The 27436-nt window shown below is 39.1% G+C and overlaps 1 protein-coding gene across 3 annotated transcripts in view; it reads left to right on the top strand.

The window, feature by feature from the left end:
• Nucleotides 1-27436, top strand: part of NAV1 (neuron navigator 1) — a 2383470-nt gene that overhangs the window by 2035245 nt on the left and 320789 nt on the right. For all 3 annotated transcript variants that reach the window (XM_044076515.1, XM_044076516.1, XM_044076517.1), the window contains one exon: nucleotides 8834-8931. In XM_044076515.1, coding sequence (XP_043932450.1) covers nucleotides 8834-8931 — 98 coding nt within the window. The remainder of the gene's footprint in view (nucleotides 1-8833; nucleotides 8932-27436) is intronic.

Below are 27436 nucleotides of genomic sequence, written 5' to 3'. Positions count from 1 at the left end.
ATACATATGGAAATATGCATATAATACATATGATAACTTAAAGAAAAATGTAGATAATGATGAGGTACATGAGGAAAGGGGTATAAATTTTCAAGGGGGACGGTTTTACACACCACACAATAAGCAGAAATATTTTCAGAGGAATCAACGAACTCGATGGTAGATAATGTTTGTGTAAAATATGATGGTCATATTCCTGATGAATTATCCATATTTGCTACACACAATGAATTTAATGATGGAACAGTATGTGAAAATGAAATAGGAAAAATAGTGCATCAATTTAAAGATTTAAAGATTTATAATTATACTGATGGTAGTATCAGAGATGGACATGGTTCACTTTTCATGAAGGGTATGAAATATATACCCACTATAGAGTTTGATGTTGTTGATACTATTGCAGAATTTAAATTATATTGTAGAATATTAAATATAGCTTTATCATTCAACAACAAGACTGATAAACCTATCAATACAGTTAGTACTAATAAGAATATATGTAGGAAAATGAGGACTTATATACCCCGAAACCACAAAAAGTCTCCAATTTTGAGGAACTTGTTTGTTTTGATATTCAGTGGTTTAATAAATCAACTAAAAAATCTTTGAATAAAGATAATTTAAATATGAAGGAGAGACAGTGTCTGGTAGAATTATCTAGGAATAAAAACATTAGAGTTATGAAACTAGACAAGGGAGGGGGCATAGTGATATATAATTTGATAGACTACATAAATGAAATGCAAAAAATATTAATGGACTCAGGTAATTATGGCATCACGTCCTTGAATGAGATTAGCATAAGCTATAAGAAGATTGATTTAGCCTTAAATGAATATTTTATAGATCAAAGAATATCTGAAGATATATATAATTATATAAAAGTTGATTTTCCCACTTTGGCTACTATTGTAGGTATCTCAAGGTACATAAGAATATAGTTAAGCCACCATTTAGACCCATCATATCAGGTAGTAGATCATAAACATTTCACATTGGAGTGGTTATAGATAGATGGATCAAACCAATCTATAACAACATTCCGCATTTGGTAAAGGATTCGTGGATGTTTTTATCCTACTTAACACCACAAATCTGGGAAGAAAAACTAACCTATATTACTATTGATGTGGTGGATTTATTTTCAAGTATTCCTAGAGATCAAGGATTGGATGATTTTTGTTGTAGCCTCAGAAAATACTCTAATTTGAGTTGGGATCGTATTAATCTTATTACTGATATGATGGGTATTGTGTTAGATAATAATTTCATATATTTTGAAGGGGAATACTACAAACAGACTAGAGGTGTTGCAATGGGGGCCTCATGTGCCCCCATTTTTGCAAATTTGGTTATGTTGGAGTGGGAAAATAAATATCTATTTAAGAGTGAGTATTATAAATATATATCTTCTTATAGTAGATTCCTGGACGATATGTTTATCTTATGGAATGGACCAGGAGAGGCTATAAAAGAGTTCATTGAATATATTAATCAGACAAGTGTGTTTTGTAAATTTACATATAATATTAGTATGGAAGGGATAGCTTGCTTGGATACATACATAAGACATACTAAGAATGGATTTCAGTCTGACATTTATCGTAAAGATACATTCTCTAATGGATATTTAGAATATTCCAGCAACCATCCTAAGCATATATCGAAGAATATTTTTAAAGAGCAATGCATTAGGGTGGCACGAATGTCGTCAAATTTTGAGGTGATGGAAAAGGAGTTGGTATTCATCACCTCTATGTTTGCCAATAGGGGTTATCCCAGATGGTTATTAGAAGATGTATCCAAGTATGTTCAGAATGAGTGGGGTAAAAAGCATCCCCCTATTTGGGTAGAGAAAATAGTAATATTAATGTGAATAAGGACAATATGGATGCTAATTCATTTAATAGAGTATGTGTTTTGATGTATTCCCCATTTATTAATGAAATTAAAAATATTATTATAAGACATTGGAATTCATTAATTGTTGATGACGAGGTAAAAATTATTGTGGGTTTGAGACCTTGCTTCGTACATAAGATGGGTAAGAATATTAATAAATACCTACAGCATGGGTCTGGTGACATATTGAATATTAATAAGAATGGACCAACTAGGAGATGTGGGTCTTGTAACCAGTGCTTTGTCATCAACCAAAGGGAAGGATATAGGTTGGATGACATAAACAAGACATATATAAAATTTAAGAGGGGGAATTGCAACACGAGAAATATTATTTATTTGGCAAAATGTGAAATATGTCCTGCGTTTTATATAGGAAAAACGGAGAGGCAGTTCCGTAAACGTATATATGACCATTTATACAAAATAAGGACAGAAGACACTAAGAATGCACTTTATAGGCACATAAAAAACAAAATGAAGCACATAGTTTTAAATTTTCTATTATTGATCAGGTATATCCTAGTACCCGGGGGGGGTAATTTTAAAGCATTATTAAGTAAAAGGTAGACAGTTTGGCAAATTCGTACTGATGCAACCAGGGAACCCGGGTTAAATGATTATATATCTATAAAACCATTTCTGGAGCTGAAATAATTATATACATACACCACAGTTTATGTAAATAGTTGTGGATAATATAGTACAAACTGCAATAGTATATGATTGTTAAAATTCATTTTTAATACATTTTTTATACTTAATTAATTCTTATTTAGTATGTATTGATTATGGTAGCATGTTTAAGCAGTTTTTATTAATAGTTTTATTATATGCTTATTTATGAATTTAGATCATCTAAATGTATTATATTTATTATCAAACATTGTCAATTATTTATGTATTGAAACATATTGAGCGAAGGCTATTAATTTTTTAAAAGGGTTTATATAAGAACAATGTAGGCACTTGCACTTTAAATAGAGAAGCGCATTTTGGCGCCAAATAGTTTTTAAATGGAGTGTACTGATGCATTGTAACTGTTCTGATGAAGTCTGCATTGTAGCAGATGAAAGTGCTTAACTCAGTTGTTCGTTTTTATTTAAATATGTTCATTACTATTAAAGTAATTTGAAGTGTTATTGTAGTCCGTGCCGTGCTTCTCTCGCTAGCTTATATAAACATAGCTGACGGTAGTTGACCGTTTGGTTATTGCTATTCTACCATTGCAAATAAGAAAGGGGTCAGAGCTGATCCTTGATGTAATCCTACTTCCACCTTAAACAAGTCTGTCACTCCCACTGCAGACCTCACTGCTGTCACACTACCCTCATACATATCCTGTATCACTCTTATATACTTTTCTGACACTCCCGACTTTCTCTTACAATGCTACAACTCCTCTCTAGGCACCCTGTCGTATGCTTTCTCTAAGTCCACAAAGACACAATGCAACTCCTTCTGACCTTCTCTGTACTTCTCCATCAACACTCTCAGAGCAAACATCGCATCTGTAGTGCTCTTTCCTGGCATGAAACCATACTGCTGATCACTAATCATCACCTCCCTTCTTAACCTAGCTTCCACTACTCTTTCCCATAGCTTCATGCTGTGACTGATCAATTTAATCCCTCTGTAGTTACTACAGCTCTGCACATCACCCTTATTCTTAAAAAAAGGGTACTGAAACACTTTTTCTCCATTCCTCAGGCATTCTTTCACTTTCCAAGATTTCATTAAGCAATCTAGTTAAAAACTCCATTGCCATTTCACCTAAACACCTCTATGCTTCCACAGGTATGTCATCTGGACCAACAGCCTTTCCATTCTTCATCCTCTTCATAGCTATCCATACTTCCTCCTTGCTAATCCACTGCACTTCATGATTCACTATCCGCACATCATCCAACCTTCTTTCCCTCTCATTCTCTTCATTCATCAGCCCCTCAAATACTCTTTCCATCTGCTCAACACACTCTCCTCGCTTGTGAGTACATTTCCCTCATTATCCTTTATCACCCTTACCTGCTGCACATCTTTACTAGCTCGGTCCCTCTGTCTAGCCAATCGGTACAGGTCCTTTTCTCCCTCTTTAGTGCCCACCCTTTCATACAACTCTTCATACGCCTTATCCTTAGCCTTCACCACCTCTCTCTTTGCCATGCATCTCACCTCCTTATACTCCTGTCTACTTTCTTCATCTTTCTGACAATCCCACTTCTTCGCCAACCTCTTTCTCTGTGTACTCTCCTGTACTTCCTCATTCCACCACCAGGTCTCCTTGTCCTCCTTCGAGATGTCACACCGAGCACCTTTCTAGCCATCTCCCTTACTAGCTCTGCTGTAGTTAGCCAGCTATTCGGTAATTCTTCACTGACATCCAGTGCCTGTCTTAACTCTTCCATGAACTCTACCTCACAATTACCCTTTTTCAGTTTCCACCATTTGATCCTTTCCAACTCTCCTCTTCCTCTTCTTGATCACCAATGTCATCCTACAAACCACCATCCCATGCTGCCTAACTACACTTTCCACGCCACCACTTTATAGTCTCCAATCTCCTTCAGGCTTGGCCCTTCTACATAAGATATAGTCCACCTGTGTGCATATTCCTCCACTTGTGTATGTCACCCTATGCTCCTCCCTCTTGTTAAAATACGTATTCACCACAGCCATGTCCATCCTTTTTACAAACTACACTACCATCTGACCTTCTGCATTCCTTTGCTTAACACCATACCTACCCATCACTTCCTCATCCCCTCTGTTCCCTTCACCAACATATAATACTGAATAATATTAATTCATCATTTTTGTAAGTATAAAGTAATGTATGTTAACCATTCTGTTAACTTCCTAGTCTAACTTGTTAGTATTGTTAGTAAGTGTTCCACATTTTGCTGTTTGTAACATATTATGAGAGGTAGTGTTCTACAATTTGAAGATGGAAGCTTGATAGCTGTACATGTAATGACTTATCTAATTAGATAAGTTTTTGAGGGAACCTAAAAAGGGTTATTTATGCATAATTAGTTATTTTTCTAATGCACCTTGAGTATTCTTTTTAGAATGGTGCAAAGCAGATAAAGTTTAATGAATGAAACTACAACAGAGATTTTTTTATCTTAGTATCTATTGCTATGCTATGTATGCTCACACAACTATATTGTAATTATGGAAAAGGATTATTCATACACAAACCAAGGGTTATTTATGAAAGATGTGTTTTGCTTACCTAAAACTAAATCTGAACAAATTTTGATGCTAAGAACTCCATAGGAGTGCTTGTCACAATGCTTTGTTATATTAATTGTAGTGTTCTTGGAGCAGCAAAGCAAACTGTAAATGAATACAGCTGTATTACTTAGAAAACCAATTATGCTTAAATTAATGCTTGCTTAATACAGTTCCCATGCTTATTTATATGTATTCATTACATGTGTTCAGATCCTACAGCTGAATATTGTAATGCCACTTCCTGAAAATGGACCCAAGTTCAAAATGGTAGTTATATTATTCACATACGTAATCTGCTCCTGGGATCCATTCCAACACTTTTTTGATTTCTTTGATAGCTTTTTATTACCATGGTAACAGATCACTGATGATAAATGGGTGCCTAAAGGAGATGAGGTATTGGTTACAGAACACATGGGTACTTAGAAGCAGACATTTGAAATTTATACCATAGTTGAGTTTTAGCTGTGTATTGTATTTTCACACAATATATTTGATCATTGGCAAGGCTTTTATACAGCTGTACATAGGCATATATTACAAGAGCATATAAAAGAAGAGGCATTACCGTTCTTTCTGTACATACAGGACCATTGCATATTATTAGCACTGACTTGAGCTACTCATGTACACCTGCTGACAGGCATCCCACTCTAACCTTATTGTGATGCATCTTTTTGCATTGTCATCAGCTCAGACAAGGCAGGTAAACTGGTGATGTTGGTGCAGTCCTAGCAGGTGAAAAGTGTAGCAGTCTTGTGTTTAAACTGGCATATAAATGGAGTACATCATCAGTGTCACAGGTGTAGACCATGTGTACAATCCTTGATTTTATTCATGCTGTTCATTTTGCGTTCCTTATCTGTGGAGTATCCTGCCAGCATTTGGCCTGAAGCTTGTCCCAACTTCCAGAGCTGAACCTTCCCCACCAGGGGCTTTGGCTGACTCCCTTCCCTTAGACACAAGGATACTGGTGAAATATGAGAGGTGTCAGATCCTGCTGCAGTTATAGTACAGTCACATGAACAATGAGTGTTGTCAGTGCATCATTTGGCTTGCTTTTGGGTGATGATACGTACCACACAGCATTTTCTTTTGGCCTTTTTGTAGCTGTTTTGACAGTATTTTCGAATGTCTCACAGTGTAATTCTAAATTAGAATTAGTTGTTTAGAAAATTAACTTGATTAATTGTGGGTAGCAAATCCCACAAAATTTTTGCATCAACCGGAGGCATGATTTGGAAGTGTGCCCACTTTGTGCCAGGTTCACCCTGAGGGCAATAGGAAAATTTCTCCTTGAGTTCACAACTTAAAAAAGAGAGCACATGCGGCAGCATTCTGCAAAGATTACATTGGCCATGATCCTATAAGCAGCATTCTGAAAAAGAGACATAAAAAGTGATAAGAAACAGAAGACAGTCCATCAGGTGTCATTGGTTTTCCTAGATCCAGCCACACCAATCTCAGTTAGGCAGTTTTACAGCCCACTGGCTTCACAATCCCATTTTAGCTAAGGCCTCTGGCCTGCCATGGGTGTCAGCTGCTAACGTGTCTTCTGAGACCCAACATACCAAATATTGTTCAGTTCTAAAGCCTTCCGGAATGCTCTGGCACTCGGTCTGTTATTAGTGAGGATGAGGACAGTGTTCTTTCTTTTTCTTAAAGTATTATGTCAGGCCATTGTAGATCAGAGTGTGTGTGATACACCTTTAAGAAGCTTTCCAGTGAGTCAGCACATGCATGTAAGTAATGAGCATGTGCAAGCTAGAGTGTCATTGTGAGTGAGCAGCCAGAGTGTGAGCATGCAAGTATGTAGTCAGTCAGTTAGATAGTTCATTTAAGTTTAATGTTCCTACCATCCATCATACTTGTATATAATAAACTACTTAAATGAACATCCAAGCCTCAATGTCTTAATGCACATAAGAGTGACAGCCATGCTGAGGTCTTGGTGATATGCCCATGAGCCAAAGCCCACAGGTTAGTTTACCAAGAACATTTGATCCACACAGCACTGAAGGGTAAAATGATGTCAGGCTTGCTTCAGCTAGGACCCAGTATATCCCCAGTCCCTTTCACCTAGTAGGCTTCTTATCAGCAGCTTTTCCAACTGCCCCAGGATCTCATGAGTTTTCTTAAGCCCAGGCAGCAAACACTGAAAATTTCTGATGTGTCAGAGAACCTTCTATCTACCTGTGTGTTTTCCTAAGACAGAACAAGGAAGGAAGAACTGTGGAAGCCTTAGATGTATGAATAACTGAAATTTTACTTGCACAAAACAAAAATCTCAGAACACTGGAGCAACTTTTTGTGGCATTTGCTACAGGCAATGCACACTAAATATGCTGCGGCTGCCCTGCCTATGGAAAACTTGTATTAGGCCATGTAAACACACATTTTACTAGGACAAAAGTAGCCACAACAGCCTTCCTCAGTATGCCAGTGTCCAGTCCATTTTAGAAACGGCTACTTGGCCCTCAGTCCACACCTCTTCAGAACACTATAATCTTACAGTTACATCCAGGGTCTACTCAAGGCTTGCCTCTGCCTTTCTACAAGGTCTGGTCTCCTAGAGGATCCCACCTGAGCCAGGCACCCCACTAGTTTAAGGGTTCCTGTTAAATGATCAGAGACGCATTCTTTCGAATGCACCTTGATTGAACTTGAAAGCACGAAAAGGCAAAATAACAAAATGGCATATAAGCAAATTCTTTCTCTGGGAAAGAAATTGCTTGGCTGCTTCCATTACTTTGTTGTTTTTGTGACTGTAGTGCAATCTCAAAGTTGGCATATTTAAGTAGGGGGGGGTGGGGGGTGAAGCCCCCCACTTTATGTAATATTTGACAATTTTTTTTGTTATGTTTTGTGGAACAGCGATTTTTTTCCCTTGGAAAAAATTGTTGTCCTAAGCGTTCGAGATTGTAAGCTTTCGTTTACATGGGTTCGATAAATCATCTTTTGCTTTTTTAAGCATTCAATGATTTAGCATAGACCGTAGTTTAATGTTGTGAAATTCATCACTCAGATTAGGACTGCAGCAATGAATAGTACAATGAACATGGTACAGTTGTATTAGAAATGTAAAATGTTTGTAGATGTTCAAGTACATTCACTGCTGCAGTCCGTATTCCTACCCTGCTTCCTGTCTATTTCTACTTCTCTGATATCAGTGGATCGGAGTGGGTCCCATTTTCTTACTTACCCCCTCCCTCTAATTTTCATACCAGGTATCCCTCACTCCTTAGTCTTTCCCTGCATCCTAGAGATGGTGAATGGGAGCCTTTGGGCTGGACCTGCTTGTCGGGGGGGATTATCCTCACTTATTCCACTCATACTCTGGAGCTTGGGGGTAGCCTCTGGCCCAACCAGGGCAAGAAATGCCTGAAGATTGTGTTGGCTAGTGCCACTCTGGTATGATGAGCACCCAGTTGTCTAAGCGAGAGAGAGTTAACCAAAACTGCTTGGGGAAAGGTACAATTCTGGAAGCTGGGTCAACCTTTGGACTTCCATTTGGAAAATATCCCACAGATGAGAGCTGCAAAAGTGAAAGCACTTGAACATCTACAGTTATGGTAAGTTCCCAACACAGCTGTATTTTCATTTTTTTCCTTTTATAACAATGAACATATTCCATTGTTTTATAGCTGTGTAGGTATTACAGTATGATTTTCTTTGATTTCATTTTATTTAGATATGTCACCCATGGATGCTGTAAGCTCTTCAACACAGAAAGATGACAATACTCTCAGAGTGGTGGTGAGAGTGCCACATCAACACATCTTTAAAGATGTAAGTTAACATTTTTTATTACTAGATGAACTTATTAGGCTGCTGCTTGCAATTTTTTATCCATGCTGCCAAGCATCAGTCCTCCCGCAGCTGGTCACCCCAGTTCATACCCCGCTCCAGACGTGTTTCACAGAGCAGTAGATGAAATGATTGAAGACTTGGAGTCATTATCAGCCTAATCGATGATCTTGTAGAGTGAGAAGCTGCCAAACAGGAGCTTGATCTACAACTTGACAAGTTGCTGAATAAACTGAGGGAGAAAGTCAAGAAACTAAACTGAAATAAGTTTCAGATTTATTTATTCCTAGTTAATGGGGCATATTTTGACTTCAGACGATCTCACTTCAGACTCTGATAGGATAAGCACAATGATGAATTTGCAGAACCTCCATGGCAAATCATCTCTTTATGTGATTCCCTGATGTAATGCAACACATTTCCATGTTCATTCCAAATTGTCAGCTATAATAGTGTAACTTAGGAAACTACAAGATTATGATGTTGCATTGTTTTAACAAAAACAAGAAAAATGTTTTAGGATGCTAAAAGAGTACTTACTTAGACATCTTCTTTGAGGTTCTATGATGTGTCAAAACCAGTTACATTTCAACTGTATGCCAGCCAACAACATCTTGGAGCAGTGTCACTGCAGGAAGATAGACTTGTAGCTTTTGTGTCAAGGGCTCTGATTGGTAATCAAATAGCTCAAATTAAAAGAAATGCTCACCTTAGTTTTGGTTGTTAGACGTTTAGTTATATGGTCAGGCAATCATAGTGGAGTCAGGTCATAAACCCCAACAGATCGTACTCAAAATGTCTCTTTATAAAGTGAAAAATAACCTTCAAAATATTATTGAGTTTACAAAACTACAGTGTTCAAGCTGTAGACAAAGACAAAATGAGCTTGAAAATTTCTGCAGGCAACTTGCCTATCAGTTCTTGGCACTGATGTCTTCTTATAGGTGTGTCCATGTTTGCCTTTGCCTTTTCAGAGGCTGACAGCAAAATGCAGGTGTTTCAATCTATCCAGGCATCTCAAGAATTGAATGCAATGTCATAGCTGGATGCTGGTTCCTGAGTGTGCATATCTGGCCAATGAGCCCTTCACAGAGTGAGAAATTTCTCTCATTTGATGTTCTTCGTTATCAGTTTTGCATACTGATTTGTTGGTCTTCCTACCATACAGAAGCCCACAAGTGGCTCGGTTTCAAGAGTCCTTGCATCATCCCTAGCCGATGGACATTCAAGGACTGACATCTGAATGTTGGGTATAAGAAGGGTGTCCCCTGGCACCATCTTAATTTCTTTTTAGCTGTGCAGTCTGATGCGCTTCATGTGTGCAGAATGCTTGCAGTCCATCCATCAGCTCATTTTTCCAAAGTTTCTCCTATCTACCAGTCAAATAAGTCCCCTGTTGGGGATTTTCTTCTTCTAATTTAATGTTTAAAAATGTTAATTGCTTGAAGTGTGTGAAGCAAATCCAGCATAAAGATTTTCACTCCTTGTGTCGGTTTTGTTTGGGGACTCAGCACATCTCTAATTGTCCAGATTGTGTTAATTTCTGAGTGAAGATCCTTAAACTCAGGACTAAAGTTCTAGCCGCTCATATGGATTCCTTGATTTTGGTTTCTTCTGCAGCTTTGCAAACCTCAACTTCAGCCAGCATCGTAGATAAAAAAACAAGAAGACAAAAAATACAAGAAAAAAGACCATGAAGATATCTCCAAAGCTTCGGCCCTTATACCAAGTCAACTTCCAGGCCTTCTGTTTACCTCTTCCACAACATCAGCATCAGTCAGGTCTGTGGTTGCTCCGCAGGCAACAGCTTTCGACGTTGCAGGTTTTGAGGGAAACATCTCAACTTCCTCAGCCATGGAACCCCAGTCCAAGGTCACGGTCATGTGACCATATCCTCAGGTTACTCTTACAAAATGGACACCTGAACCAAAGAGAAGCATCAGCCTTCTGTATTCTCCTCAGCCCTCTGCCACTCCAACTCAGGTTGAAGCCCAAGACCTCTTGAAAATAGCCCAGTAGTTCATGACCATAATAAAATTCAGGGAGCCCAGCCACACTTGGACCACTGTCCCTGAAGCCTCCTGCTCTAAAAAAACATATGGATATAGCTTTTCAAGAAGAATCTGATTTCACAGGCTGTAAAAATGATTAGCAGTTGTCCTACTGTGAACATCTACCACCCAACCTTATCCTGATTCAGACTCATGATACTATCTCTTCTGCCTCTCCCCCAGAGGTCCTGTCTTTCAGGTTACCCTTCATAAAATTCAAGAGGCTTTCAGTTGAGAACACAAACAATTCTCACAGGCTCAGTCCCATTATAGGGACCTCTGAGTTTTCCATCTCCCAGACCACTAACTATCCCCCAGTGCATGTGGTGCTTGATGATGTCTTTGAAGACGTATCTTTGCTCCTTGGTTCTCTCCCACCTGCATCCATGAATCCTGACAGGGTTTATAGAGTGTTTGTCTCTCACAAGTACCTGTACAAGACTCCTAAAGCTGACTCACTAAAGGGATGTCTAAGGAGGCAACTAGACATTCCCTGCCCAATGACAAGAAAAGTAGACTGGTAGAAATATTTGGAAAAAAAGCTTATACCCCTGCTACCCTTTCTATGAGGGCACTTAATTGCCAGTTTCATATGTTGAAGTACCTGGAATCCCTACAAAACCAAATTATTACTAAGGCAGAAACTGCTGCTTGATATAACTTTGTATAAGGAAATCCATCAGATAGCAAGAGCAGTTTTCTAAGCCTCCAGCCACTCCTTAAAATGTGGGTATGATGCACTGGATGCATCATATAGGTCTCCAGCCACTCCTAAAATGTATGTATGATGGATTGCATGCATCATATAGGTCTCCAGCCACTCCTGAAATGTGGGTATGATGCATTGGATGCATCATATAGGTCTCCAGCCACTCCTAAAATGTGGGTATGATGGATTGGATGCATCATATAGGTCTCCAGGCACTCCTAAAATGTGGGTATGATGCATTGGATGCATCATATAGGTCTCCAGCCACTTCTAAAATGTGGGTATGAGGCATTGGATGCATCATGCAGACCAGCTACAACAGGCTTAGTCACTCACAGTCATACATGGCTGAGGACTCAACCTCTGTCGGTCCAGGTCAAGGCTGATTTACCAGATGCCCCGCGAAAGAATTCCTATTCGGACCCCCAGCTGAAAAGGTTACTGAGAAGCTGGACAAAAAACAAAGGCAAATAAAGATGGTGAAGGAATTCTACCTGTCACCCACACCAAGGTAAAATAGAAACTACCCACACCAAGGTAAAATAGAAACTACCCTTCCAAACCATGGCCTTCCCCTCCAAGCCATGAAAAGGGGAGGCATCCCTTTGCTAAGACAACAAGACAATCTAGGAGATGGCAGCCTGAGTAAACACAAAGACTAGAGAGCTCTAAGGAGCCCATGCATCACAGGGACCAACTGTGACTATCCTTACCTACTGACTCCACAACCCTTACCCACCCTCCCCTCCAACTCTTCGGCAGGAAGACTGTCCTCCTTCCTACATTAGTGAAAGCTCATAACCAAAGACCTGTGGGTCGTTCATGTGATAGAAAGGGGTTATACTACATTCAGTAAAGATAAATCCTCCCTTTCCTAGACATGTCAAGATCCCAAAAGAGTAAAAGAGTCTCTTACCACCAGTCCTGTTGGAACTACTACAAGAAGGGTTCATTCAGCCTGTTCCTCCTGGTCAGGAGGGAAAAGCCTTCTGTTCAAGGAGAGAAAAGAAGGCATCTGGAGGCCTGTCTTGGACCTGTCTGGGTTAAATGAGTTCCTTTATGTACCAAAATTAAAAATACTAACTTTACAGAAATTGCTTCTGATGGTCTTCCAGGATGCCTACGTGGTTACTCAAGACCTAAAGTATGCTTACCTGCACTTCCATATTGCAAACCGTAACAGGAGATACCTGCATTTTGTTGCACCAACTTTGCCGAACCATAGTGGCTCATATTTACCCCTAGCTGGATGACCGTCTTCATTCAGGGGGAAATCCACAACAGCGACTCTGTATGCCTTGCAGATCATTATAGACTGCTTCCAAAAGGCAGCTGTCACCCTAAACCTCCACAAGTCATAACAAGGATTTCCTCTCTGGGTGCCCTCATGGATGCTGTGCAATCAAAAGCCTTCCTTCCCCAAGTCAAAATATTTTACATGACAAACTACTTGACCAGCTTGCTGCCAAAACAAATTTCAGCAAACAAATTTCTGAGGATCTTAGGTTATAGGATATGCTGCATTCTCGTGATTCCCCTTGGAAAGCTACACATGAGAAAACTCAGTGGTTCTTAAAGAATTCTTGGGAACAGCATTCTCAACCCCTTCCATGCTTAAAAAGGAGCTGCTATGGTGGAAAAACACCATCCTACATGATCCAGATGTAAATTACTCTCTGCGAGAGGTAGACAAGACCATCACCACAAATAGTTCAGACATAGCCTAGTTTGCTTGCGTCTATATTACATTATTGTACAATGAAAATAGCGAACACTTCATTTCATTGTACCGATAATATCTAAATAAAATATTGAACAAACGGAAAAGCAATTTTTTTCCCAGGGAAAAAATGTGCTGCTCCGCAAAAAAAAAAAAACAAAAAAAAAACTTAAGCACAAATTTAAATGGGGTGTTTTGCCCCCCCCCCCCCCCCCCACTTAAATATACCAACTTTGAGATCTCACCATAGTGGAGGAAATGGCAAAGTCCCAAAGACGGCCCACTGAATTTTTTCCCTGGGAAAAAATTCGATGCCCCGTGACTTTGCTATTTTGCCATTTTGACAGTATCGGACCGACTAAATAGCATTCGCTATTTAGTCCATTCAATACTGTCATATAGACCCGTTTAGCTGTACCCCATGAAGGTGCAAGGCATCTTGACCCCAGTTAAGAGGAAATCATATGTAGTGCAAAAAGAGTTGTTAGCTGTTTACCTGGTCATAAAAACCTTTCTGCAGTGCTTACCCCCAGGGATCTTGCAGATTTGGACAGGCAGCACCACAGTGATGTGATACATAAGCAAAGAGACACCCTTTTCAATCCCTTTTGCAGTCTCACAGTGAAGATTTGGCTGTTAGCATAAAACCTGAAACTGGCATTTATAACATCCCACATTCCAGGACAGAACAATACCCTGGCAGATTTTTTAACCCGGGATCTTCTAGAACCCAACAAGTGGGTGCTGCAGAGGGAGACTTCCATGGATTTAACCTTGCAGTGGTAATTCCCTCAATAGATCTTTTTGCCTCTCATCAAAACAGGCAACTTCAGCATTCTGCTCCAGAACCCAACAGGCACAGACATGGAGAAAACATGTTCTCATTCAGTGGGACCAACCTGTTTCTGTATGTCTTTCTGCCTTCCCCTCTGATTTCCAGGAGCCTGATAAAATCAGGTTGGCAGACCAAGCATGATTCTTATTGCCTCCTCTTGGCTGAGACAACACTGGTTCTCCCTCTCCTTGAACCTCAGCAGAGAGAGACTCCACTGTCTCGCACAGGAAATGCATCTCCCCAGCCAGGCCAAGGGCTCAGTATTCCATCCTCACCTGGCTGCACTCAAACTGACAGCCTGGTGGATTGGATTTTGTCACCAAAAAATGTCGGCTATAACAGTGAAGTGCTAACCATCCTGAAAGAGACAAGGAAACCCACCACCAGAAAATAATACCTAGCAAAATGGAATTTCCATCTAGTGCCACAACAAGAACAAAATCCCTCCTCAGACAGACATTAATTCAGTCCTGGAATACCTTTCAGATCTGTTTAACTAGGGTCTTTCCTACTCCAGTATTAAGGTACATGCATCAGCCATATTACTTGCCTGCCCTATTCCCCTCCTATTTGCTTTCACCCCCACAGGAAGCTATTTTTAAAAGAGATCATTCACTTCAGACCACCCAGAAGGAACATGGTTCCTACCTGGGATCTCAGCTTTGTGCTAGAAAAAGTCACCTTTCCTCCCTCTGAGCCAGCAGCTCCTGCCCATCTAAAGTTGCTCACTTGGAAGATCACATTACTAATAGCTATTGTCTCAACAAGGAGGGTTTCAGAGCTACAGGTCCTCATGTTTAAAGAACCTTTCACTGTCTTTCATAGGGATAGAGGGTAACCCTTAGAACTAATCTGTCTTTCATGACAAAGACGGCATCGAAGTTACTTGGGTTCCTATCGCGAAATCGAACGTTAAGAATGCCGAATACCGGAAGGTTGAACTTGGTAGTTCGAAAGTTGGGAATGTCGAAGCCGCGGAAACCCGAATAATTCAGTTGGCCGTTTCTGCGGCTTCGACATTTTTGGACCGGGTCAAGGTAAGTGTACGAACGGGTAGTGATGAACTTCAGGGTCAGGGCGTGGGTTAGGTAAGTGTGCGATAGTGACGGACTTTAGGGTTAGGGTGCAGGTCAGGTAAGTGTGCGATAGTGACGGACTTTAGGGTTAGGGTGTGGGTCAGGTAAGTGTGCGATAGTGACGGACTTTAGGGTTAGGGCTGGGTTAAGGATAGTGCATAGATAGTGGTGTATGTTAGGTTTAGAGTAGGTTTTGAAGGTGTTTGGTGTGATTGTGTTGTGTGTGTGTTTTTCGGAACAGTGAATTTTTTCCCTGGGAAAAAATTTGCTGTTTTGACGTTTTAGTGTTATCCGAATTCGATCTTCCAAGTTCAAACTTATGGTGTTCGACATTTTGGAAGTTCGATTTCATGATATAGACCCAAGTTTCTCTAAACCAGGCTATCCATTTGTCAGTTTTCTTTCCAAATCCGCAGAACAAAGTGGATCAAATCCTTTATTCCCTGGATGTACATGGACAAATCAGGTACTTCCAAACAGAGTGGAGCAATTGTTGGTGGCTTTCACAAAGGGAAAAGAGGGAAGACCTGTCTCAAAACAAACATATCCAAATGGATAGCCAGTTGCATTAAGTTCTCTTACACTCACCATAGAAAACCTCTACCTGGTCATGTCAAAGGCCATTCTACCAGGCACAGGGAAACTATGGCTTCCTTCCTCAAAGGAGTGCCCACCCAGCCCATCCTAAAAGCTGCCACTTGGAAGTCAGTGCACACTTTTATAAAACATTACCATTTAGGCATCGACTCCAGAGCTAGAGCAGGGTTTTCTACTGCCATCCTGCAAAACGTTATTTCTTAGGAGCCAGCAAATTACCTGCTACCCAACAGGTAGTTTTGGTATTCCTCCCAAGAATCAGTACTGTAACACTGACTATGAAGAATATAGTACAGTTGTGTCACACATACCATAATTGTAGATGTTCGAGTAGATCAAAGTTGCAGTACAAACTCCCAACCTCCAACACCCCTGAGTAGTACGGGGAACAAGGAGGAGAGGATATTCCTGAAGACAGCTCCTTGCTTCACTATCATCCCCTTTCTTCCTTCTAATATCTCTCACATATACTGTCAAACTCAGACAACCGGAGAGGTCATGTTGCCCAAGGGTATCAGACTGCTTGTTCACTGTTTGGAAAGACCTGAAAATGGCACTGATGGAAACCCTTCTTATACCCTGATGTCCATCCTCTGACATTCATTGGCTAGGGATGATGCAAAGACTCCAGAAATTTGGGAGCTCAAGAGCTTCTGCATGGCAGGAAGAGCAAAGAATCAGTACTGTAACATTGGTCTACATGAACATCTACATTTATGTTGTGTGGCACAACTACTTTTCTGCTTTTTTTGCTCATAAACCTACAGATCCTGGTGTAGAAACTGTCTTATCTCTGTCAGACCAAAGCCTAAATGAGCAGGGGTTCACACATTCACTAGATGGACCCAGTTCCTGCAGTTATCAGTTGTGATGATGGCTGCCTTTGCCTCCTCAACCTCTGGTTCTAAGTGGCTGCTTTAGAATATGTTGAGACCAGACAGAGAATTCATGTGCCCCCAACACCACTGGGTGTACTTTCTCCTTCTGGAGTAGCCCATCCATTTAAAAGGAGAGGACTCTGACATGAGCTCTATTCTAGCTTACAATCCATACACCATTTGGTTATGATGCCAAGTCTTTGTCTCATAGTTTTTCTTGCCAGAGGAAGCATTCTTTAGAGAACTTTAAATTTAATTTGGGAACATTTTGGATGAGGAGTGAGAGTCTCATGTTTTTCTGTCAGATGCTGCTTTGATTATGCAGGGGCAGAAGAGTCCAAGACTAAGGTGACTCCTGTAGTCATAATAGCCTTTGAGGACACCTTTGAGAGTGCCTCATTAAAACATCTCAACCACTGGTGCCTTGGAAGCATGTCAATGTTTAGCAAGTTAAAGACAAATTCAAGTGCTTGTACAAGACCCCAGCGGTCAGACCTGCTCTCAGTTTGCTAGATATAACCAAAAGGTTAAAACCAATGCCAACTATTACCACTTTGCCTAAGAATAAAGACAGTCATGATATGGGTATGTTGAGAGGAAGTGTATACCACAGCTACTCTAGGTGTGTGTAATTAATTGTCAGAAGTGCATGCTGCTTTACCAAAGTGAGACATCAAGGATATGGACAGGGAGGTACCAAATAATATCCTTAAACAGTGCTTTTCAAAATTGTTACTGGTGGCGTTTAGTACTGAGTATGTGTACTGTTATATTTGGCTTCGATACCCATAACATCTGTACTAAGGTTGCCATTCACTGAGGCAGCAATGAGATGGCATGTATGGCTAACAGTACAGCCCTGTGCCGAAGGACGTGGCAGCTGTTTGTTGTGTCCTTGGGTAAGCATTTTCATTTTTGAACCTCCATCTTTGGAAGTTTTCCAAAGATTTGAATACAAGGGTAAAAAGTCCCAGAATTAAATGGCTCTTTCATTCCTTCCTCCAGAAATAACAACAGCACCATCCCTCTAAGCAGTGGATACTGCCTTAGACTCATACTCCATATTGTGAAAAAAGTAAGGATTTTGATAATGGCCAGTAGAGAAGCAGTAGGCACTGAGGTGGATGAGCAGGTTTAATGGACCTCTTCCTAGTCAACAGGATGCCTCCCAGTTATGAATACCTTCTTTCTTTTCCACCAGTTAGGAGGCAGGCGTTCCCTATTCAAAATGCTGACCACAGATCACTGGTTAAGGAAGCTCACTATAGCCAAGACAACCCTGGATCTTACATGTCTCTAGGACTATGTTCTGGCAGCTGAAAGTTTTCCTGCTACAGGCCCATCAGGAAGAACCCTCTGCAGATTTATTTTGCCACACTTTACAACAATAGTCTCTCTAAAATAGCCCCAGCCTACAAATACTTACCTCTTCTTTCTTGAGCTGTACTCTTGGTCACAAACACTTATACTTTTTATACTGCAGTTTTTAGGTCAGTCTGTTCCTTATTTATTCAGTTTTGCATAGAGTTTGTCTGACTTCCCTTCCCTTCTCTTCTCTAAGGCATTTTCACCTCCAACACATCTGTGTTGAATCAATTTTGTGGTACAGTTTCTGCCTTTATTTGACTTTTTTCTGACTTGGACAGTTGCTCTAGCTTAAAATTGGAAGCTATTTTCACTTTTTTGTTCTAGGTTTTGTTAGCCATAGTTGCCACTTGTGGTTTTCTGGTTGTTTGCTGCAGCTATGTATTTTCTTTATTCTGTATCTATTTTGAGTGTAGATACAAAAGAGGTTTAAGAAGTGTAAATGCAGAAAAAATTCTGCCTCAGGGCAAATGTATTGTTTGTATTGTTTGCTTAGGGAAGCAAATTTTAAGGAAGGTTGTGGTAGCTGTGCTGTCTTCAAACTTTCTAGTATTCCAGATATGAATAAAAGATTAGCATTGCAGCTCACCAATCACTCCCATAAAGCCTTGACCTTGAGCTCTTACTTGACATCATACTGCTGATGTCCTAAGGACTCTTCTCTTTCTGATATGTCTAAATATGAGGAATGGGACAGGAAAAGAAGACGGACGTTTCATAGACTTGGCTCAGATTATGCAGACAATAATTCTCCAAGTCTGATCCAGAAGAAGTCCAGGTCTGAGGATACCTCAACTTCTTCCCTTTTTGGTATATGACATCTTTCTGTGATAATGGTTTCTGAGAGTTATCCATTCAAAAGTTCCATTATTTTATGAGGCCATGCTGGATCTGCAGCTGTTGACTTCAGTACTTGTTGGGATTTTGCTGTTGAATTTTGTCTCTTTAGTGGAACTGCAGACTTCAGCATCATTGCTATTGATACTGACCATGCTGTCAACATCATTGTCTTGGCAATGACTGTGTCACGGGAGTCTGGGCTTAATTCTTCAGCCTTGGTATCAGCTGTGGCCTCTTCTAGGCCAGTCCTGCCACTTCTGGTGTAACCCTTCAAGTTGTGTAAGTGAATGCCCTTGACAATCAGCCTAGGGTCAACTAGTTTCTTCATGTTAGTGGTTGGGTTCTGTGGGATGAGTCTGAAAACAGTTTTATTGGTCTTAACATTTGTCAGAGTGGCTTGTAGCCTTGAGCACTTTGGATTAATTCATCAACTCCTGGAATGATACCAATGTCAACCTCGCTGCTTGCCAGTTCAGACTGAGTCGCATTTCCCCTCCTTGATGTCTTCACTCATTTCATCTCAAGTGGAAATTTACATTAGTATGCCACCTCAATAGCTCACCGTCCTTCTAGCCAGGACATAGGGATTCAGGGACTTCTGTAGTATGGCTCTGTTTTGTCGGTCCAGGACATAGGGATTCAGGGGCCTCTGTGGCACCTTCTAGGAAGGCCGAGAAATATTAAGTGCAGGAGGAAACGTGGACTCAAATTCTTGGTAATATATACATATACCAATCAGCAGGATATTGGTAATGACTCAAACAATGGTTACTGTTCATTACTTCTTGACATTATGAAAACATTTGATGCAGTTATGTTCCATTAATGTTAAGATGTTTTTCTCCCTGTCTTTATTTTTCCAGTACAATGTGTTAGTTCCCTCTTCTAAATGTGGATTAACTACTTCAAGAGAAGTGCATTACACTTCTGTGAAGGGATGGATCTCCTTGTATTCCGTGGAGAGTTATGAGTGCTCCTAAAGAATGCTTTGGTCTACAAGTGCTGGCTGTATTTTACCTTCATTCTTCCTGTCTGTTACTCCTTATCAAAGTGGTTCTCCTACAGTATTCATTACTGATTTTGTCATTAATGAGCATATACAGGCTTTATGAAGTACTACTTTGTTTTGTTTTGTTTTACAATATAGCAGTCTGTTATGCTGTGTGCTGCTTTATGCTGATCTCAGATGCATGTCAGATTGCTATAAACATTTTGCTCATGTACCTGGGTCATGGCTGAAACGTGTCCACTGTCTAGCCCACCTACCAAGTTAACAAGCAAAAATAAATAAATGGAAAGAATTACAACAGAAACATTTGAAACTTCTGTGAATTATTTCAGTTTCCTGTGTCAGCTGACAACCCGAAAGGGCTAAGGATTGATACAAGAGATGGCTAACCAGGTAACGTTAATGTGGGACATGCAGCCATTAGAGTGTACTTTTCATACTATGATGAGTTTTCATGTTTACAAAGTATGATGTTTAAAGGCACGAGATGTACTGCTGTGCGACACAAAATACACGAACAACATCCAAGAATAACCAGACACTGAAAGAATATATGATGTTCATTATTGACTTAACTAGATGAAGGATTTGTTAACATTCTGTGTCAAAACACACTGTTGCAGTACAATTGCATGAGACTATGTTTCACATTGTCATCATGATGCTGAACTCTTTGCTAAGGAATACACCAGATGAGGTCTTACTTCTCACAGTTTCACCCTTCATTTATTTTTCACTAATATTTTTGCCAATATTCGTTTAAATGCTACTTACATTATAGCTTGTAAATTTCACTTGGCAAACAGTGCTCAGATCTCTCTTGATTAATTACTAGTACTTGCAGACTTCTGTCCTCCAAGTAAAAGCAGTTAGTAATAAAAAAAACAGCTAATATCTTTGCAGATGCAAGAAAGAATTATTTGCAAGTTTGACTAAAAACACACTGTCCAGGCCTCATGAATAATCACATGTGCCTGTAGCCTCTTGCCTCTTACTGAAAGCATTGGCTAATGGGAAAAAAAGTACCTGTTGACTTCACAAATGCAGAAGATGTCTACTAGTTCCCACTTTTTCATTGTTTTACCTCATTTGCTAAGGCTATTTGCTGAAAAAATATGTTTAGCTTAAACAAAGACATTAAGCATCCACTTCTGCAAAAACAAGAGAAAACTATTACCTTAAGTCTTTATATGATGCAATCATTCTGTATTTACATCTCCCAGCCACTAAAGATCATATTATATTAGTTTTTATCTGCTTCTGTCCAGGCGTTATTACTTAGAGTGTAAAACGGGGATACCTTACAATTAAGAAAAAATACTTTCTTTCTTTAATATCTTTAACTTGTACAGCAGTCATTGATAAGGCTTCCCCCACCTCATATTTAAAATACCCCTAATTACACACTATACAAACTGCTTTACAACATAATATGCAGTTCACATCATGATTTTTTTATACAAATGTTAATTATAACAAAACAGTTTCATTTACAGTAACTTCTTCAGTACATTCAGTGTCTTCCTAAACATCATTGACAAAAAGTGAGGTATATTTTTTGCAATTCAACCACTAGTTTAACATAGTCAACTAAATTCTAATCTTTCTTCCTGCAAATTCACATTTCACATGTGTATTCCTATAAATAATGCTTTACGGCTTTTCATTTATTCACTACGTTCACAGTGTTACTAGCCTTCCTGATCATCTCTGTCTCCCAACACCAGTCATGATTCCAGTTGAAGGTTCTCGTAATCTTTTAGTCAGCTTGCTTCTGTCTCTCAGGCATTGTCCTTTGAAACAATGGTAAGTGTTCTGTTGGCAAAGTCTCTCTGTTGGTTTTGTTATCAAAAGAATGAGAAGCAAAATCCCATTCTGCTTGCTGTTTCCCTCTTTGTTAGATAACCTTTTTATTTTACTTCTTCCTTGCCCTGTTTGCATTAAATAATGTCTTGGATCCTCCAGGAAAAAAAATATTTTGAAGAGCTTGGATACAGCAGCATGAGTCTCACACCTGCCTCTCAGTGTTCCCTAATTGCAGGGCTAAACTTGCTTCTCTTTTGCTTGGTGTACATTCAGTTGACATTTTCCACAAACACTCTGCTGTGCCCAGTTTTAATAAATATTCCTTCTCCCTCAGCTTTGACCGAAGCAACTCTTTATGCTAGCATGGTTACATCTTTAATAATAAACATGTTGGCTGCTTTCTCATGGCCAGATTTGGAACATACGTATGATATGTCTTCTCATTTAACAAGTCCTGCAGTGAAACACCAGTGCAACCTCTTTTATTTTTTTAATGCCTTTATTAAATTATTACTTAAGACATAGGCAAACATACATTAACAGAAAAGAAAACAAACCATTTTCCATTTAAATGCAATGTACATCACATATGTTTTCTTTGCTATCATCAGCCAACATTAGAAAAAAATCTAAATTCCTGCCTCCCTTAAACCTCACTACTACTCTTCCTGAACATTATTATGCATGTGCTGTTCCAGCGATTTCCATTTACTACTATGTAATTTGTTCCTTTCCTTTTCTACAGATCCCTCTTCCAGTTATTTGTCTCTTTTATAGTATTCAATAACTGAAATACAGTTGGTGTAGACTTTGATGTCCATTTCTAGTAATTGCTTTTTGACAGCCAATAGAATTGAATTTAATAAGGCTTTACTATGTCTAGGCAATTCAGATCCTGTATCCCAGCTCAAAAGAATGATTTCCTTACTTACAGCCATTGAGCCACCCAATATTTCTGATAGAATACTCTGCAGGTAATTTTTAAATTCAGCAAACTCATTACAGTCCCAGAACATATGTTCCCAGTTACCTGTTTCTTCTCCATCACACTATTAATATTTGCTATCCACCTGAGGAAAAATTCTTTGAAGTTTGCTTGGGGTATACAAATATCTATGCAGACATTTCCAAGTTAAGATCCTAAACCTTCTGGACGTGGTTGCATACTTGGGACATACATATGTCTTCCCATTGTTTTCTTGTAAACTGCTTTTCCAGTCTGTCTTCCCAATCTTTGCTAATCCCCTTTGATTGATTCTTATAGTTGTCATACAGTGGTTTATATGCTGTGTTAATTATCCCCTTTAACAGCTACTTCTGTTCTAGATTCAACTAAAACTCTACCAGTCCAGGTTTTTCAGTTGAAATCCCTCATAGTGCAGGTCTTTACCTTAAAATTCCTCTATTACTTTCTTTTTGTCTATACTCTGAGATCAAGCCCTGGCAGGGAAGGCAGTTTCTACCTGCAGTCCAAATGTCTTCTTGGCCTCATCCCATGTATATTACCTTTCCTGCTTCAGCTATTAGCTCCCAGTATCTTAGCTCCTTTGCTGGGCTTCTCCAGTAAATTTCAGTCCGTCTTCCCTATTTTCTGTACCCCTGCTTGCAGTCATCCCTATTGGCAAAAATCACTTTCTCCAAGCTCCTATTGACATAGTTCTTGTAATACTTTCTACTACGTTATGAATATAATATTTTGTATGGTTGCTATTATTCTCCATAAGAATCTGCATCCACAATCCCACTCAGTATTTCTTGAACTCCCCCCTTGCTTCATTTTCATCCCTTTCCATTTTTAATTATAACATTCTATTTGTGTTGTGTATATGAGCCTTATCTGTGTAGCTCTAAAATATCCCTTCAAATCAGGTAAACCTAAACCACCTTGTTCTATTGGAATGCCCAACTTTTACCCACTTATACTTAACTCTTGCCCTCTTTCCCTCCCAGATAAAGTCCTTCAATTCTTTATTAATTATTGCCTGTAACTTCTCCTCAGTTTGATTAAAGTTTGCTTTGCCTATATACAAGACTAAAAGGAATAAAAACATTTTCACTGCTTGTATCTTACATTCCATATCCATATCCATGAAGAGTTTCCAGTTTCTTAATTTTCATTTTATCTTTTTAGTCTCTTCCCATATATCCTTAGCTACCATAACAGAAGCCTTTTTAATCCATACTCCTAAATACTTCATCTTATCATGTCCCCATAATTATGGGTGTTGCTGAACCAGTTTGTGTGTGGGTACATAATTTATGGCTACAGCCTTTGTTTGACCTTTATTAATTTTTTTATCCCAAATAGTCTTGACACTGTCTCATAATGTTCAACAACACTGCAGTGTCGTTTTCTGAAATTATGAGGTACAAAATAATATCATCTGCAAATAAAGCCAACATTTCTTAATTACTGTACCAATTATATGCTTATATTTCCAAGTCCCTTATTTTCTTTGCCATTATCTCTAAATATATATAGCAAATAACAAAAGGGAAAGAGGACACCTCTGCCTGATTCCTCTGTTCAAACACAGCTTATCTTAGAGCAATCCTCCCACTTTAATTCTTTCCTCCGATCCTTCATTTAACCTTCTAATTAATATCAAGGAATGCAAATGCCCTACTCATAAAATTCCAGCTTATTCTTTCAAATATACGTCTCCATCAAGACCCACCACCAACAACAGAGGTATTTTCTTACATTCTACTTCCATGTAGATCTTCATCATTGTATTAATATTGTCATATATTTGCATCCCATCCCCCCACCACAAAATCACACTGATCCATATCTATCAATTTATCAATTCTGGCAACACATTTGCCATTCTTTTGGATAGTGTAGACATAAGCAATTTATAATTGTGGTTTAAATTTAAAATGGGTCTATATGAAGCTGATTCTGAAGGGTCTTTGCCATCTTTAGGTAACACAGCCACCACAGCTTTCTTCCAAGATGTTGGTGCTTCCCCTGCTTTTAAAATACTGTTAAAATCTTCCAGATCTTTATCATTTTCTTCACTTCTAACTTTCAAACTTCCACAAGAATAATATCTGTTCATCACCTCTTATCCTAACTGTTGGTTGTTGAGCCTTGTCTACCTCTAACATTGGCATAATTAGATCTTCCATAAATATTTCCATTTTGTAGTCTTGATATCCACATTTTCTGCTTTATACAAATTTTCATAACATTTCCAGAATATCTTTAAAATCTCTACAGGATATCTGATTATTTTTCTTGTTGTAGGTTCCCTAAGTTTGGGGATAGCCCTTTCAGCATTCTGTTGTCTAAGTCATTGTGCTAAAAATGTTTGTGCTCTGGAGTTATCAAAAATAGTTGCCTAACTGCAGTCTTTCTAAACTCATGCATATTATCCAGATACTCCCTTATTTTGTCTTTAGCAGTCTGCATTTGCTTCTCCTTTGGTTCTGTGAGATCCCCCTTGTTCTGCAGTGTTCTAACCTTTGTCAGCCTCTCTAAGTAATTTCAGTCACTAGCTCTAACAACTGAAGATATTTCTGTCTTCCGTAATAATTATTGAGTAATTTTCACTGCCTGTTCCTTAAATTTAACAGTCAAAATAGATCAACTCCAAGATTGCACTTCACTACACTAAGTGCAGTCTTGGAGTTGATATATTTAAGTAGCAGGGGGTGTGGGTGGTGCAGCCCCCCACATGGGGGTGCAGGGGGGCTTGCCCCCTGCTTATACTTGTAGAACAGTAATATAGTCTGTGTTTTATTTATTTCTGTATGCACTTGTGCTGGAATAAGTATCCTGTGTGTTTTCAGTATTTTCAGTTTTCAGGATTTTGGTCTTCAGGATTTTGGGCTTTCAGGATTCTGTAGCGCTCCATAAATATATATATATATATATATATATATATATATATATATATATATATATATATATATATATATATATATATATATATATACACACACACACACACACACACACACACACATATAAGTATAAAAATAAAACAACTTAAATACACATACCCCACTTGTAAATGCATGCATAGTGATGATACTGTAGCTTTGTCTTTAAAGGAGAGATGCCAATAATTGTTAGGCTACATTGTGACTTCTTTGTCAGTACAGTTTAATAAAAGTTGTATCTTTTTATTCAGTCATCTTGACTGTGTTGACCTGGGGACATGTTTAAGTCTTTGCCATGTGGATGTGGATGATATCTTTGGGTCTGTCTCTATATATGAATGTATGCATTCATACATGTACATATATTTACATGTAGAGATATGATACAAGGTCCTTTACATGTGGTGCTGAGTCACCAGTATTCTATGATACAAGGTCCTTTACATGTGGTGCTGAGTCATCAGTATTCTATGATACAAGGTCCTTTGCATGTTGTGCTGAGTCATCAGTATTCTACATGATACAAGGTCTTTTACATGTGGTGCTGAGTCATCAGTATTCTACATGATACAAGGTCCTTTACATGTGGTGCTGAGTCATCAGTATTCTACGATACAAGGTCCTTTGCATGTGGTGCTGAGTCATCAGTATTCTACATGGTACAAGGTCCTTTACATGTGGTGCTGAGTCATCAGTATTCTACATGATACAAGGTCCTTTGCATGTGGTGCTGAGTCATCAGTATTCTACATGGTACAAGGTCCTTTACATGTGGTGCTGAGTCATCAGTATTCTACATGATACAAGGTCCTTTACATGTGGTGCTGAGTCATCAGTATTCTACATGGTACAAGGTCCTTTACATGTGGTGCTGAGTCATCAGTATTCTACATGATACAGGGTCCTTTACATGTGGTGCTGAGTCATCAGTATTATACATGATACAGGGTCCTTTACATGTGGTGCTGAGTCATCAGTATTCTACATGATACAAGGTCCTTTACATGTGGTGCTGAGTCATCGGTATTCTACATGGTACAAGGTCCTTTACATGTGGTGCTGAGTCATCAGTATTCTACATGGTACAAGGTCCTTTGCATGTTGTGTTGAGTCATCAGTATTCTACATGATACAATGTCCTTTACATGTGGTGCTGAGTCATCAGTATTATACATGATACAAGGTCCTTTACATGTGGTGCTGAGTCATCAATATTCTACATGATACATGGTCTTTTACATGTGGTGCTGAGTCATCAGTATTCTACATGATACAAGGTCCTTTACATGTGGTGCTGAGTCATCAGTATTCTACATGGTACAAGGTCCTTTACATGTGGTGCTGAGTCATCAGTATTCTACATGATACAATGTCCTTTACATGTGGTGCTGAGTCATCAGTATTATACATGATACAAGGTCCTTTACATGTGGTGCTGTGTCATCAGTATTCTACATGGTACAAGGTGTTTTACATGTGGTGCTGAGTCATCAGTATTCTACATGATACAACGTCCTTTACATGTGGTGCTGAGTCATCAGTATTCTACATGGTACAAGGTCCTTTTACATGTGGTACTGAGTCATCAGTATTCTACATGGTACAAGGTCCTTTACATGTGGTGCTGAGTCATCAGTATTCTACATGGTACAAGGTCCTTTACATGTGGTGCTGAGTCATCAGTATTCTACATGATACAACGTCCTTTAC

This window comes from Protopterus annectens, chromosome 7.part0 (genome assembly GCF_019279795.1).
Source record: "Protopterus annectens isolate FY-2018-M chromosome 7.part0, PAN1.0, whole genome shotgun sequence".
NCBI lineage: Eukaryota > Metazoa > Chordata > Ceratodontiformes > Protopteridae > Protopterus > Protopterus annectens.
The sequence above is the reverse complement of the archived record's forward strand: the minus strand, read 5'-3'. Positions and strand labels throughout refer to the sequence as shown.